The sequence below is a fragment of the Lichenostomus cassidix genome, chromosome 4A, assembly GCF_008360975.1.
Source record: "Lichenostomus cassidix isolate B80296 chromosome 4A, HeHo_3.0, whole genome shotgun sequence".
In the NCBI taxonomy this organism is placed as follows: Eukaryota; Metazoa; Chordata; class Aves; order Passeriformes; family Meliphagidae; genus Lichenostomus; species Lichenostomus cassidix.
The window spans coordinates 18,332,709-18,348,557 of NC_139485.1; the positions used below are offsets into that span (position 1 = coordinate 18,332,709).

A 15,849-nucleotide genomic window follows, 5' to 3' on the forward strand; every position below is an offset into this window, starting at 1 on the left:
CTAACTTTGGTCAGCCTGAAATGGTCAGGCAGTTGGACTAGATTATCACTGCAGGTCCCTTCTTACTGAAATATTCTATTCTATTCTATTCTATTCTATTCTATTCTATTCATTGACTGTCCAGCTTTTTGGTATTTAGACAAGCTTTGCCTGTTCCGTTTAGACTGGGAAGTGAGGTACCAAGTGGTTCAGAGCTGTGACTGATACCACAGAGCAGTGGCACAGTGAAGGGTGCTGGTGGCTATAAATACCTCTGAATTTCAGCATTGGGCAGGTCGTGACAGCATGCTCTGATCCCAGCAGCGGCAAGGAGTCTCTCAGTCCTGTGCTAAATCTCACAACTGCAGACTCCAGGATCCAATTTCAAGTCCTGCAAAACATCCCAGGTCTTTATTTTTAGCCTGGTGCATCCTGCAACACATACAAAGTTAAGGATAAGGGGGAAAAAAAGTGACAAGAAGCACCCAGAGAGAAATAATCCTTGCCCTGGTTATCTGTCTCCATCTTTCTGCTGCTGGATGCAAACAAACAGCCCCCAGAGCCTTGGCAGAAAGCATCGATTTATTTTTATTGTCACTCTAAAAGGTACATCACAGGCCTGGAAATCTGATAAACCTGCAAGGCCTGGGTTGCAAATAGTCACAGACTTTCTCCACTGGCCCTGCAGTAAATGGCAAATTTCCCACAGTAGGTGTCAAGGCTGTTGGACTGCTGGGAACTTTCTTCTTTGTTTCTGAGAGGGAACTGATAAAAGTAAATTAGCATGCTCAGAGGCTGCTCTGTGTATAACCTTGTCCTGAGTAAACGGCTTACTTTGCCTTTTATTCACTGGCAGTGCACTACACTCTGGCTGCCTTTGCTAAATGACTTGGATTCTGAGGTTTTTCTTCAGGTTTTATTATGATTACAGCAGTTCTGTGTAAACACTATTTATTTTTTCAATTGCAGATTCTTGGGAAATATGATGGGGAGTTGGGGAATTGTTTCTTGTAGGTCAGAGACATACCTTTTAAAATTTTAGAATGTGCTGGAAAACCAAAGGGTTTTATTTTTCCTCAAACCAAAGGATCCTTTGCCCTGCTCCTGCCCACCTGAGTCACTTAGCTCATGGTGGAGGTGAACAGAGCTAACAGAAACCTGCAGAATTGTCTCATGTTGCCTAAACTACTCTAAGCAAAAAAGGTTTTGGCTGAGAATTCATGCTCACAGCCTCAGACTTTATTGCATGTAGAAGTTCTGTGTATGACCCATATGTAAAATTTGGTATTCATTTTCTCTGCCCTTTTCTGCTGCACCTCAAAGCCACTCAGTAAATTGAAATGAAACCTTTGCACTTTGGGTGTGACATTACAGATCTGTCACAGGATAGCTTGGGACTTGGGTTCCTCTATACATCTTCAGTCAATTGTTGTTATGAGTCAAAGGGAATTTTTTTTATAAGCACTACTGCTAATTCCTTTAAAATATAGTTGTCAGAGTTGTAGCTGCCACAGACCAGAGCAGCAAGAATTGCACTGAATGAAAGCTCCTGCACTGGCTCCAAGTGTCTTTTTTTTTTTTTCTCTAGTGAAGATGCCAAGTATTGTCTGCTGTGTGATACTTCTGAGTAATGCACCATGTGTTTGCCTTGCCAAACACAGGAATTAGCAGAGATGATGCTGGCAGGACACCTGACCCACCTCTGGTTAGCCAGCACGTGTCCTGGGAGCTTCTCCCAGCACTGAGGCACCCGGATAGGGTGGTGTGGGACATGCCTATCCTGTTCCAGCATCCACAAAATAAATATTGCAAATATCACCCAGGGATCCTGTAAATACACTCACGTTGGAGGGCTGGGTTACAAGCTGGCCTGCCTGTACCTGTGTGCAAACATGAGTGCAGTTTGGAACTCAGGCTGCCTGCAGTGTGTGCTGTCAGAGCTGAGCTGCTCCCAGCTAGCCTGCAAAGGAATATTTGAATTTCAGACAGGTCAGCCGGGTGTTAGAGCCTCTGCCAGACTGGGCACCCCCGGTGCAGCTGGCTCGCTTGGTCAGGCTGGGATTTCAAAGCAACTCAAAGGATTTGGGTGTTAAAAGGGATGTCAGGCAGCCTGTGCCTGCCCAGGAAACTGAGAGAGCTGGAAAACGCCTTGGAGCAATCGCTGCCTCCCCAGCAGGACGTGCTGGAGAAGCACAGCAGCCTGTTTGCTCCCCTTTCCCTCTGCCAGGCTGGCACTGCCCTGCCCTGCCTTCGTGTCACCCCTGCTGTCTGGTGCCAAAGGAGCCACGAGTATGGCTTGGTCTGTAACTGAGCTGGGCAGGACAGGCAGGAGGGGCTCTGGGGGAGCCTGCTGGGCACCCCGAGCTGCTGGGCAGCAGCTCAGCTCCTCTGGCCTCTGCAGGGTTCTCCCCAGCACCAGGCTGGCTTTCAAGAGCAATCTTGTCTCCAGCAATCTGCTGCCACCAGCTCAACTCAGAGGCGATGCTCAACCACAATCACAGAGTCACAGAAAGTGGGGTGGGAAGGGAGCTGTGCAGGTCACAGAGTCACAGAATCTTAAAGGGATCTGAAAGATCAGCTAGTCCAACCCCCCAGCCAGAGCAGGTTCACCTGGAGCAGGTTGCACTGGAATACCTGGAGATATTTAAAGCCCCAGGTGGGATTTTAAATTTTCCGGAGGAGATTTCACAACCTCTCTTGGCAGCCTGTTCCAGTGCACTGTCACCCTCAGGAAAAAGACATCTTCCCTCATATTCAGATGGAATTCCCTGTGTTTCACTTTGTGCCTGTTGCCCCTTGTCCTGTTGCTAACCACCACTGCCAAGAGTCTAGGTGCTCAGGAAAATTTTTTCAAAGGGAATTTCAGGAACTGCCAAGAGTCTAAGTGCTCAGGAAATTTTTTTTTCAAAGGGAATTTCAGGAACTGTAGAAATACTATAATGTGGGTTGCATTCCATGTTCTTCGGGGTTTTTTTGGGAACAGAGTCACATTTCCTCAATACCAGAATGTAGTTTGCATTCCGTGTTCTTAGGTTTGGGGTTTTTTGGGAACAGAGTCACTTTCCTCAAAATATTATCTGGTAATTGGTATTTTTATATCCTGCAGTCAACATGATTCTGACACTAAATTTATCCTAATCCTGGATAGAAGATTGGACACATGGACATCAGTCAAAACGACTCTCCAAAAAATAGCAGTAAGTCCTCTTTAATGGTAATTGCTTTTAGTGCACTAAGTCACCATGCCCACTCTGCATCTCTTTCAGAAAACCCTGGGAGCCAGGAGCAATGATGCTCCTGCTTTCTCTCTAGGTAGTAGTTTGGTTTATGGCCCTGTAATTAATTTGAGTGCGTAAATGAGCTGTTTTTGTATTAATTTGCTTCTGTGATCCATTTGCTGGGTTTTATGCTCTTTTGTAGTGGTTCAAATGTGTTTTGTGCCATGTTCTGTGCTTTTGATGGGTGGAAAATTTGGGTTCATATATGTTCTTTCTAGACACTGGTTATTAGTGAGACTGTATAGTTGTTTGTGACAGTATGTTTTAGGTTCTTTAAACAGGCTTCACAAGCATTTGTATGTGGGCATGGGTGGAAAAATCTATTTTAAAAGTGTTTGTATGCATTCATGTGTTTCAAATGATCTAGTACACATGTTAATGTGCTGCACATCATTAGCACATATCTAATTATTATTATCATATTTTAAATTATTGCACAAGTAAGGTTTTGCTCACAAGTAAGGTTTTGCAATTCTGCATTGCATTGTGTCTGTTGGAATCAGAGCTTGGATTTCCAGAAGAGCATGCAGCTGTTGAAGAGTCATGTTTGTGGGTGCAGAGATGGGCAGGAGCTGACAGACAAATCTTTTTCTGCCCAGACCATGTCATGTGGATAAATCAACGAAAATATTCTGGGTGTAGAATTGAGTTGTTTCTGCATATAATCATTGGATGGTTAAAGACATTGGTCCATCTGATAAAGAATGTGCTGAGACAGAAAATGCTTTCCTAGTTCTGATAAAGTTAGATCTTACAGTATTTTAAATTGTTAGTACTGATACAGCTGAACTTGGTGTTAAAAATACCTGGCTTTGATGGCATTTTGCTGGTCAGCATCCTGTAGGAGGAAGAGAGGTTCCCCTTTCTGCAGTGTGAATAAGATATCCCTGAGAGTATTTTTGGTTCTGATTTTTGTGAAAGTTATAAGCTGAATTTGCAAGTGTGGTTACCCTACCACTAGAGAAGAAGCAGCATTTAAAAAGTAGTTCTTTAAAGTGATCATCAGAATTCAGTTCTGCTGCCAGTGTTTGAACAGGTGCTAGTACCCAGAGCATCCTTGAAGGGTGATGTGCTTGCTTTGCATAGTCTGCAGTTTTCAAATGGGAAAAATCCTGTCCTAATTTGTAGCTTCTACAGAAGCTTCATTCCTTCTGTGTTTAATAAGAAAATGTAATTATTGTGAGATCTGTGAGCATACACCTGGTTGTGTAGCTGGATGTGCTGTGTGTCTGTGTGGAGAAGTGACTTTGCCTGCAGTGTCAGGGCTGCACACGTAAGGAATGGGAGGTGCTCTGTGCAGAGAGGGATGAGAAGGAAACCCCTGTCCACTAAATCTAAAAACTTGGGAATCTTGCCTTAAAAACAGGGACTGATCCTAAAGGGTTGTCTCTGTGTCCAGGAGGTGTAAGGACAAAAAATTAAATCTTGATTTCTTTCCAGACACACATCATAACCCCTGGTGCAATTAAAAAAAAATCCTTTTCTGATCTTTGTATAATTTTGGAGTAAAGGAGTGCCATGAAGCTGAATTTAAAATAGAGAGTGTGTCCTATTTTCTCAGCATATGTGTATGCAACTGCAGCTCTGCGGTTGTGCATCTGATCTTGAAAATTTTTCTATCACACTGTACAGATTTTTGTTTTAACTCTTTGTGTATACAGTCTCTAATTGCCTGGGCAAAGCAGGGTAACGCTGGCTTTGGGAAGTGATGCCCGACCGGGTTTTGGCTCGAGCATCTTTCCTCAGTTTCCCCCAAAACCTTAAAGAGCCTGGAAAGGCACCTTGGCGATAGCGGCAGGGGGGAAAGGGAAGGGTGAAAGCGCCGAGCAGAGAGCCCAATCCTCGCAGGAAGGAGCGTCTGCAGGATGATTTTTGGCATTCCACCTTAACAGCCAAGCCGGCGCAGGGAGGAGAGCGGGGCTGGGAGCCGGCAGGGCTGCCTGCCTGCCTGCCCTAGCGCTGCTGCCTGCCGGGCCAGCGCCCCGCCATCCGCAGCATCCTCCGCATCCCTCCCGCCCTGCATCCCTCCCTGCATCCCTCCAGCCATCCATCCATCCACCCCGCCATGGCGGAGGCGGGCCCGCGGCGGGGCGGGCGGGCCGCCCGGGATGCGGTAAGGCTGCGGGGCCCGCAGCGAGCCGGACGGGCACCTTCTCGGGCCGGGGGAGGCTGCGGGGGCGGCGATGGACGGGAGAGCGCGGGGGAGTGCGGGCAGCATCCTCCGTGCGGGAGCAGCCGGGCGCTGGGCACCGCTGGGCATCACTGGGTTCTGCTGGGTACCGATGGGTTCTGCTGGGTATCACTGGGTTCTGCTGGGTACCGCTGGGTACCGCTGGGTTCTGCTGGGTACTGATGGGTACCGCTGGGTACCGCTGGGTACCTCCGGCCTCAGCTGCCCCGCAGTGCTGCTCCCGGCGCCCTCCAGCCTCAGCCAAGGCTCTCCCGTCGCTCCTGCAGGGAAGGAGAGCCTCTGGCAGGGAGGGGGCCTGGAGAGACGTGTGCCTCAGTGATGCTGACAGCAGCTTTGGGGGTTAATTGTGCGGCCGGCTGGAATGAAGGTAGAAGAGCACTTGGGAGTGTCGTTCTGGCTCTGGGGGAGGTTAAAGCTCCAATTAGCAGTTCCTGGCATTTTGTTGCACGACTTTTCCTTTAAGGGGCAGCAGAAAGTCATTAACTTCAGCGCCTCTATAAGGACTCGTGGCCTCAGTCTGCAGTGCTCAGAAACAAACTTACTGGCAGATACTACTTTTTTTTTTTTTTTTTAATGCTCATGGGTTACCAACCTCATGGATGCCCCGGTGAACTGCAGAGAAGAATATTCTCTGAGAACTGAGCTCCTAAAATTGGGGGGAAAAATGACACAAAATGTGTCAAAATGAGACGTTCAGTAAGGAGGCAATAATTGCGATGCTTTCAATGCTTTCTTGTGCTTTATTAGCCCAGTTTGCCTGTATTGATTAAAGCAGGGCTCTCTGTGTGGTTATAGTTAAGTGTGCATTTGAAAAAGTTGCTGAAGTGGCCTTAAGGTATCCGTGTGTGTGTCGTCGGCAGGGAGGGATGTTGTGAGCGTGGGCTGTGGGCAGGGAGAGTTAGCAGCAGGGAAATGTTGCCAACTGCCTGATTTAGTGGAATTGTGCCTTTCCTGGTGTGCTGCAGAGGGCAAAGGCTTTAGAGGGTTCTTTAGGTCTTTTGTTACATAACCCCAGGTTTATCAAATGCACGAGATTCTTTTTAGTCTTACAAATGGTAAGATAAAGAATAAGGCAAGATTAAGGACCCTTTTGTCTTTGCTTTCTGTAATATATTGAGGGAAAGGGATTTTTGCAGCAGTACTTTCAGTGTCATTAGAGTTTGGTTTTCAGGAAACTTATCTACACTTCAGCCCTGAGAAAAACTGAAATTGTAACAATGGTTAAAAAAGATACAGTCCCTTCAGGAATGTTGTTGAGGAACTATTGGTCTATGCAGGTTTTTTTCTAACATTTCATCCTCTCCCTCAAGTCTCTAGGAGGGCACAGGACATGAGCTGCACCCATTAGCTGGGCTGTTGGAAGGCTTGCCTGGGTCACTGTGCAGGAGAGCTGAGCTTCTTGTAGGGCTAAATAAACAGCACTGAGGCAGGGAGCTGACCCTGGATCTCCTGCAGCCCCTCAGCCCCACTTTCCTGGGCAAGCCCTGTCTCAGAGCTGCAAGGTCTGCTGGCTCCACGGCCAGGTTTGGCCTCTCTGCAGGTGTGATGGGGATGGAAGTTGTTTTCTGGCTCTCCTGCAGTGTTCTGGGGAAGGCAGGCTGGAGGGTTCTGTGCTGCCCACGTGCTGAGGAGCAGGAGCACAGCACTGCTGTCTGTTATTCCATGGTTTGCTGTTGTTTCCAGTGCCAGATCTTTGTCCCTGGCACCATTCTTGTTGACTTCCAAAGGGTATGAGTTTGTCATTTCATTCACAATAAGTTACTTTTTTTTCTGCTCCTACTAAAAATAACAGCAGATCAATATATTGGATTTATGTGGCTTATATGATCCCAGAAGTCACTGTCCCTTTCTAAGTGAAGTTGTGAGCAGTGGAGGCCACAACCTGCTCCTTCCTACCCAAAAAAATGGAGCAGACAAGGGACAGTGCAGTTCATGGTTGTCAGATCTCCACTGTAAATCAGGCCTGTTTTAAACAACACTAATGCTTATGGGAGTGATTTTTGGTTTGAAGTGCCCTGCAGTGCAAAGTACCTAAACGTGTTCATTACTCTCACCTTTGGTAGAGATATCATTATGTTTCATGGAGGAGGATAATATAAAGAGAGATATATGGAGAAATATAACCTGGCCTGGCAGGATCTCAGAGTAAATCATGTCTTAATTAACTCAAGTTTTTGCATCATGCGCTTATCCATAATTTAATGATGCAACTCCTGCTTTCTTAAATATTCTTTTTAATTCTCAAGCACCCTTTTCACAGATCTATTTTAAAATGCACCTGCCAACCATATGCTTGAAAAAAGGCTCCAGCAGCGTAGGCAGGAAATTCCAAATTCTTGCCACAAATTAAATGTTGCCTGGTAATTACCAAGGACAAGACGAGTGTGCTTGATGCAGTTATGGGATGATTAGCAAGTTTGGCAATAAATTTTGCTTCCTCAATCTGTCATTCCTCTCAATGTTCCAGCCCTCTGTTCCCTGCTAAGTTGTAATTTCGCTCCCCAAGTTATAATGATGAAGAATACATATATTATTAAAGTTAGTAGCAAGTGTGCCTCCGAGGTGCATGGCTGCACTTCTGCCTGCTCCAGAGGGAAGTGGGGCTGGACAGCCCTGCTGCAGTTAGCTCCCAAATCACCAAACCACTCACAGTGTCTCCCTCCTGCTTTAAAAATAAGAAAAGGCTTTCAGGAGCAATCAGAAAAAAACCCTAAAATTGAATTATTCCCCCTGTTTTCAGTGCATTTGAAAGCTGTTGTTGGACCTGCCATGCCCCCAGAATGTGATCTGTGTTTCCTTCCAGGCGTCCTTCCCAGGCAACCTGCACTTGGTGATGGTTCTCCGTCCCACGGGGTTTTTCCAGCGCACCTTCACCGACATCGGCTTTCGCTTCAGCCAGGAGGATTTCCTGCTCAAGCTGCCGGTATGAGTGTGCAGAGCTGCTCTGTGTGGCCACAGGCTCGGGGTGACAGAGTCCCACTGCTGCTGTCCCCAAGAGAAGGAGGACATGGATCCACTGGAGCACATCCAGAGGAGATCACAGAGAAGCTGTGGCTGCCCCTGGATCCCTGGCAGTGTCCAAGGCCAGGATGGACACTGGGGCTTGGAGCAGCCTGGGACAGTGGAAGGTGTCCCTGCCATGGCATGGGGCTGGAAACTTCATGATCCTTAAGGCTCCTTCCAACCCAAACCACTGTCTGTGAAGAGTAGCCAGGGATTTGTTTAATGTCTGAAAAGTCAAAGGACATGTCTAGTGGAGACATCTAAGACATCTAAGTGTAGACTCCATGCCAACATCCTGTTGGTATCTGTTCCTAAAATAGCAGCTGAAATGAGTTTATATTCCCATTTCAGAATTTCCAGACTTCTAAAACCACTTTGATTATAGGACATAATGAGAATAATTAAGAGAAGAAAAGTAAGTTTACACAATCTAAGGTTGATGCTATTACAAAAGCAGAAAACAAATGAATGCTTTCCTTTAGGAAATAGCATGATTTTCACACTTTACATATTTCACGCTAAAACGGCTGTTCTTTGCACAGTTTTGAACATTCCTGACATACCCCATTGCAAATCAAGACATAAAAAAAATGAGTATGTATTTATATGAAATTGGTCTGTGCTTCATAACTTTTTAAAATACATGTGTTCTTTCCAGTTTACTGGTCACCCCGTGCTTAAACCTGCATCACTTTTGCTTTCAGCCCTCTTCTGCAGCATCTTGCTGTGCTTTGCATTTAGGAAAGAAAGCATCTGGGAGATCAGGGGTGGCTTACAGAAATGGTGAGATACACCAAATAAAAGCCACGTTAAGCCATATGAATAAGAAGAAAGCCCTGCTGTAGAAAAATATTCAGAGCAAACTGAATTTTTAGGTCCCTGAAAGATCTGTGTGCTTGGTGAGTGTGTGGCTGGGTCAGGAGTGGCAATCCCCAGCTGACAGCAGTGCCCTGTGTGTGTGCAGGTGGTGATGCTGAGCTCGGTGAGTGACCTGCTGACGTACATCGACGAGCAGCAGCTCACCCCGGAGCTCGGGGGCACCCTGGAGTACTGCCACAGCGAGTGGGTCATCTTCAGGACAGTGAGTACGGCTGGGCGTGCCCCTGGGCTGGGTGGGACTCACCGAGGAGGGTTTCAGTGAGCAGTGGGGCACTGAAGGTAATCCCTAGAGCCAGCTGCACCTCCTGGGTCAGACCTGCAGAGGAGCCAAGGGGCGTTAGGCACTGGAGAGGTTTGCTCGGGAACTGGGTGATTGGCTCCCCCAGGCTCCTTTAGAATCTGCTCCCAAAAGATCTGTCCAAGAAGCCAAATAGAACTCTAAAACCTCACTGCCTTCTGGTGGTTCCTAGGGTGGGGTTAACCAGATGAGAAGAACAATAGAAGAGGAATTAGAGGAGTATGTGAGATGGATCTTATGGTGGCTTCTGCTGTAGATCTCCAGGGTGTGGTGGGAGCAATCTCAGAGTGTGCAGGAACAGCAGAAAGCAAAGCATCAGGTGTCCCTGCCCAATATAATCCTGTTGTGGACTCAGTCTGCACTAAAGGCACCTTTTAGTGCCAGATGTGGGATGTTCACTCTCTCTCAGAGCAAGCTGGTGGGCTCCCTTTGCCCATCTCAGCCTGCCTCTTCACACCCTCTCAACGAGCTGCAGGAATGTGGTGAATCCCAAGCTGACTGCAATCCTTGTCTCCCACCAGGCGATAGAGAGCTTTGCTCTGACTGTGAAGGAGATTGCCCAGATGTTGCAGTGCTTTGGCACGGAGCTGGCAGAGACAGAGCTGCCCGAGGACATGTACTCCATCGAGCGCATCCTGGCGCTGCGCACCGAGCGGTACTACCAGCTCAAGGTATGGCTCAGCACAGCTCTCTGCACAGCCACACGGCATTCCTGTGTTGGATTGCCTGTTTGCTTGGTGCCCATTCCTCCTGCCCCACCATGCATGTTGTCAGAGGTGAATTTTTTCAGAGGTCTGAATTTTTTATTGTCAGACAGAGTGCAGTGTGGCTGTTTCTGCGTGTTACCCTCACGTTTGCCATGTACTCCAGCAGATCCCCCTGTGCAGCTCCTCCTGCCAGCAGCCAAGCAGTCTGAGCTGCAGCAGTCCCTGTCTGTGCTGCTCCTGCCCTGGTTTGCACGTCTCGCTGCTAGCAGGGCTGTGGGAGGCTCTGTCACCTCCTGTTGATGTTCCCAGCTGGGATCTCCTCTGCTTCACCCCGTGGCTGCAGAAAGCTGCACACAAAGGTCATCAGCAGGTCTGGAGGGATGGTTTGTCCCCTGGTCCTTCCACCTGGTGGATCTTCCCAGGGGGACTTAAGGGAACTGTGCTGGAGAGCATCCAAGGTGGAGATTTTTGTGTGAGCACATGGTACAGAGCATTCACCATGTGATCCCTGTCCTCCTGTGAGCCTTCAGGTTTTGCCTTAAACAACATTTGTTTCTTGAATATTTAAAATTGTTTTTTCAACTCTTTGTGATTGTGATCAGTATTATTACAGGAGTCAATGGAAAGTTTAGAGCAGTCAATGGAAGGTTTGGTGCTGCTTTATCAGGCTGTTGTCTTTGGTGCTCCTGCATCTTTCAGGGAGCAGCACAGGCCTGTTCCCAAACCCTTCCTTCAGAAGCAATAACTGTGTTAATAGTGGGTCTGTGTGGCTGAAGAATGAGCTCCTTTGCTTTGTGACAGGTTTCATTTAGCTAAGTCATAGAATTGTATCTATTTTAATTTATAACCATTTGTCATTCATGTGACAGTGAGTTCCCGGAAAGCTGCCTGTAAGAAATACTGAAAATGTCATCCAAATAGTGCTGTGTGTAGGCAAAAATGCATGTGTGCTTGTTTAGAAATTATCATTCTAGATGCTGTCAATGGGCCTCTATCTCTTCTTTGGAAATGAAGGGAGTAATATGACATAGCAGCTACATCTATTGTAACATGACTTAGTGACTTGAGCTTCATGCTCAGGACTGTAGCCACAGTGTAGGAGGCAAATATCAACTACCCAATGTAGTTCTGTGTAAAAACCAGTCAGCAATGCCCACTGCTCTCTGGGAGAAATAAAACACATTACGTGTTTTCATTTGCGTAGAAAGCACAGCAGCACTCAGAACAAGCCATCTGTTGCTTTTAATTCCTCATCTATTAATTTCAAATATCAAAACCACTCGTTGTCTTTTGACTGAAATGAGGGCTGTTGGCTTTTTTCTTTTGTTCCTTCTAAGACCATGAAACACAAAAGCAGATGAGAAACTGCACAGATTGTGGCGACAGCAAGACATGGGGTACTTGTCTCTCTCATGACAACCCCAAGATTGGTACAGTTGATTCCTGAATTCACATAATTAGTCAATCAGAAGAATTTATGTCGCTGTGGTGCTGAACATAAATTGGCTGCAAGCACAATGAAAAAGTGACAAAAATTAATTAAATGGAGTAACTAAGAAATTAATCACATTGATATACTGGACAGAAAACGTCCAGTTAACACTCATTTGACAGTCAGGCTGCTTTGCTGTATGGATAATGAATGGCTTTGAATCAAAAGAGGAGCATGGGTCTCTGCAGAGTGAGGTGTAAGAGGATGAAAGCACAGCCACCTGCAGTCTAAAGCATGCTGCACAATTGCTCTACCCTTCTGAGTCTCCTGCATGGGGCAGGATCAAAAGGAGACAGGGTTTTTGCCTTGTGGTCATCTTCCAGGATGTTTTAGGAACAGGGCTGCAAACTGGCAGTGGACACTGGGTGTGGCAGAGGGGAAATTCCCTAACCCTAACCCTAACCCCATGTCCTGCTCCTGGGCTGCTGCTCTGAAGCTGATGTGTGTTGAGGTTGCTGTGAGCTGTCTGAGGCAGGAACACATTTAATCAAGTCTGGGCTTTCTGAATCTTCTCCCTGAAGAGGTTTTGCCATTTTTCCTGTTGCAACAGAAAGCTGGGCATCTCCTAGGATGAGCTCTTACTGCTCCAGTTCATGCTCTCCAGTGGAGCCATGCACAGCTCACTCCTTCAGAGCCTTTTCCAGCTCAGTTCATCAGCTCCATGTGTTTTCTCTCTTCTTCTCATTTCTGAGTTTGGCCTCTTTTTCCTGAAAATAGTTGACTAAATGCACCTGTTTGCTTTGTGGCTGAGCACAGCCCAGCACAGCACAAAGCACCTCACTGATGCTAATGAACACACCAAGGGTTTATATTTCCCCTGAATGCAGGTTACACTGGAAGTGTTGACTTTATTTGTGGAGGCTGTAGTGAGTGGTGCTATGTGGGCTCCACATCTGAATGAGAAATGTCTTGCATTCTGCAGGAAGATATTACAGCAGTCACAAAAGAGGGAAACTTGCTTCTGAGCAGCTTTGAAGAGCCTGACTCTGGGGAGTGCAGTGAGGAGCAGCAGCAGGAGAGGCCTGGGGACTGGGAGACTGTGAATCGGTGAGTGTGCTGTGTTCTGGATTTCCCTGGTTTATCAATGGAAACACTCAAATGATTTAGGTGTAGATGTGTTGTTTAGGTCACCTAACAAAGACACCAGGATTTTGCTGCAGTCCATCAGTTTGCTGGGTGACTTCTCTCACGAGTTTGACTTGCTCTGGTTTTTATCCCCATGTTCCCAGGAGGCTGTGGAGCAGCTGCAGGGCTCTCCTGTGCCAGGCTCCCAGCTTTACCCAGATAAATGGAGATAGCAACACCTGCTTCCCACAGGTGCTGCAGTGATGATTTCATTAAAACTCTCTCTGAGATCATCTCAAGTCATATATACATGTCTGTTCACTTCTTCTGAGACCTTGGGTCCAGAAGACCTGTATAGGTGATTTCTGGTTCTTGTCCATCTCTGCTTGTCCCCTTTTTGCAGTTTGTTCCAATCCTTCCTGTTTCTGTGCCCAAGGTTACTTGGTCAGCTGCGTGAGATGGAGACTGCTTTTGATGGCTTCTGGGAAAAACACCAGTTGAAAATGGAGCAATATTTACAGCTCTGGAAGTTTGAGCAAAGTTTTCAAGAGGTAGGATCAGATGTGCTTCATGGCAGAAGGGAGAGTTGGAGATCTGCTGGAGGGGAGAGAAGTTTTTATGCTTTTTATTTTGAGTGTTTAATTTATGCTGCTGTTGCTTGACTGTGGCAGGGCTAGGTAGCTTGGGGAGACTGCTGTGATTCCTCACTCAGAGCTAATTTAGGTATCAATGCCCTGCAGCCACGTGGGTTTTGCTGATGGAAGCATCTTTGAATATAGAAATTAGTTCTTGGATGCTAGTTGTGTTATTGGATTTAGCAATCTTCACTAAAGTGTGATTAATTTTGGTCTCAGAATGATTTTCTGCCTATGCTTTGTATCCTTTTGTAGCAGTCTTTTCCTTTGTGTCTAGGTCAAGAATGCCATTGAATTTTTAATGGGTCAGCAAGCAGAGCTGCCTGACACTGGTGACAGTGTCGCCCAGGTGAAGCAGAGGCTCAAGGACCTGGAGCATTTCGATGGTATGGCTCAGGTGAGATAATCTTACACACACAGAGGCACTAATGAAACACGAGAGCCACGTTCTGTATCTGTGGTAGGAGGTGTTTTGTGAAATTCCCTGCTTCTGGTGTAATTTGTTGCTAAGTGGCTGCACAAAGGGATCGATTTCATGTCTTTGCTCTGTGCAGCAACGCTGTGATCACTCTGAAAGCCAGAAACAGGGTATTTAATTATCATAGTTAAAATAAATTGCTGAGCCACCGTGAAAATCCGGAACAGATAAATGTCTGAACGTGGGGGAGGCGTGGGATTTAATGAGCTGGAAGAAGAATTATTTATATTTTAAGTGCTTTAGCTGTGCTAATAGGCAGAAACTTGTTACCAGGCACATGGAGTTGCAAAAAGAAGTTGTATCCTGACGTGTCTGTGACTTGAACATAACATATGGGTGAAGACTAGATGTAGGGGAAGGAGGAGTGAGGAGAGATGATTCAGGGGAGCCCAGCTGAGGATGTGACCTTTGCAAAGGGATGGGCATGGGGCCAGGGTCGGCAGAGAAATCCTGTGGGATCTGGACACACAAGAGTTCTGGAGAAAGGTCTAAGGCTTGCTGGCTGTTTGGAAGAAGTGTTTATGGAGAGAGGGAGGAGGGACAAAAGGCCAGGCAGGCAGCTGGAAAGCCAACCCTGGGGACACCACAACCATTACACAGTTAGGTGTGCAGAAAAAACAATCTTGTGCATCAAGATAAACCTTAAATTCTCCAGTTCCCTTTGCTGCTTGTGAGCACAGTGAGCCCAAACTGGCCATGAGCTGCCCCTCATTCAGGGCACAGCTCCCAGACAGGGCAGTGATGCATTGCCAGCAGGCACTCACAGCATTGCTAGTTTGGTGAAATATTGTTTTCTTCTTCATCCTCTTTATGGATAGCAAAAGTTTTTCTTCCCAGATGGTGGGGGGACCATTTTATCCTGCGTAAGCCACCCATTCTGGCTACTCCTAATGGCAGTCATCTCCATGTGTGCCTGACAGCTGGTAAGATGAGAAAGTGCATGTTGGTATGTGTGGATATTTTGGCATTATTTCTGTAAGTGTGCAATGCATTCTGTCCCTTTCTCTGAAGGATCTGATCGGGAAGGCTCAGGTGGTGATCCTGCATGGACACCAGCTGGCAGCAAATCACCACTACGCCCTCAACTTGATCTGCCAGCAGTGCAACGAGCTGAGGCACCACTCTGACCTCCTGTCTGATGAGATCAAAAGGAAGCAAATGCACCTGCAGAAGACCTTGGATCTTCACACCCGCCTTCAGCAGGTAGGGCTCAGGGACACAGTGCTCTGAGGAGAGAGTTAGTTAGCTTCTCCATGGGGTTAGCCTCTCCACTCAGCTGGAAGCAGCTGAAATTTGCAGCTTTTCTTCAGCAGGTAGTGGTAGCAAGGTGTTCCCCAGAGGCTGGGGTTGTCACACCCCTCACTCAGCTGGGGAAGTCAGCAAAGAGGTATCTGCTGGTGCTGTGAGGTCAGCACAAAGAGCTGGCATCTCCAAAGGACAGCTCAGAACACCAAGTTCAGCTGCTGCTCTAGGTTGTGCTTTCATGCTATATCCATGTCTTAATTGACTTTGCAGGTTTTCATGCCTGGTGCAACAGAGGTGATGCTTTCAGATAGACTCCAGCCCTTTTTTCTGAGTGATTTGTTAAGAATGAATCTGGCTGAGTGTAAAATAAGTTGACAGATTGGTAGATAGGCACAGCTGCTGTGTGCTAGCATGGGAGTGGAGTCATGTGGCTCCAACGCTCTTTGATATCTTAATCAGCATCAAATATTCATTTAGGGAAATTCACGCTAATTAGGCCAGAAGGCACAGGGCTGTAATATGCTTGAGGCCAATTAAGAGAAACAGTGAAGTCTGACCCTGTTCCATTTCCCTGTTTTGTGGAGCTCACTTTTTCTCTC

At 46.9% G+C, this 15,849-nt stretch overlaps 1 protein-coding gene across 8 annotated transcripts in view; it reads left to right on the forward strand.

The window, feature by feature from the left end:
• The window catches only part of MCF2 (MCF.2 cell line derived transforming sequence), a 50,719-nt gene that overhangs the window by 13,218 nt on the left and 21,652 nt on the right, over positions 1 to 15,849 (forward strand). For 7 of the 8 annotated variants that reach the window (XM_085060755.1, XM_085060753.1, XM_085060756.1 and 4 more), the window contains exons 4-11: positions 3,086 to 3,176; positions 8,252 to 8,371; positions 9,416 to 9,532; positions 10,150 to 10,299; positions 12,750 to 12,874; positions 13,329 to 13,443; positions 13,805 to 13,924; positions 15,017 to 15,208. In XM_085060755.1, coding sequence (XP_084916881.1) covers positions 3,086 to 3,176; positions 8,252 to 8,371; positions 9,416 to 9,532; positions 10,150 to 10,299; positions 12,750 to 12,874; positions 13,329 to 13,443; positions 13,805 to 13,924; positions 15,017 to 15,208 — 1,030 coding nt within the window. Of the gene's footprint in view, positions 1 to 3,085; positions 3,177 to 5,021; positions 5,371 to 8,251; positions 8,372 to 9,415; positions 9,533 to 10,149; positions 10,300 to 12,749; positions 12,875 to 13,328; positions 13,444 to 13,804; positions 13,925 to 15,016; positions 15,209 to 15,849 lie in introns of those variants that run through there. The other variant, XM_085060760.1, reaches the window with a different exon arrangement.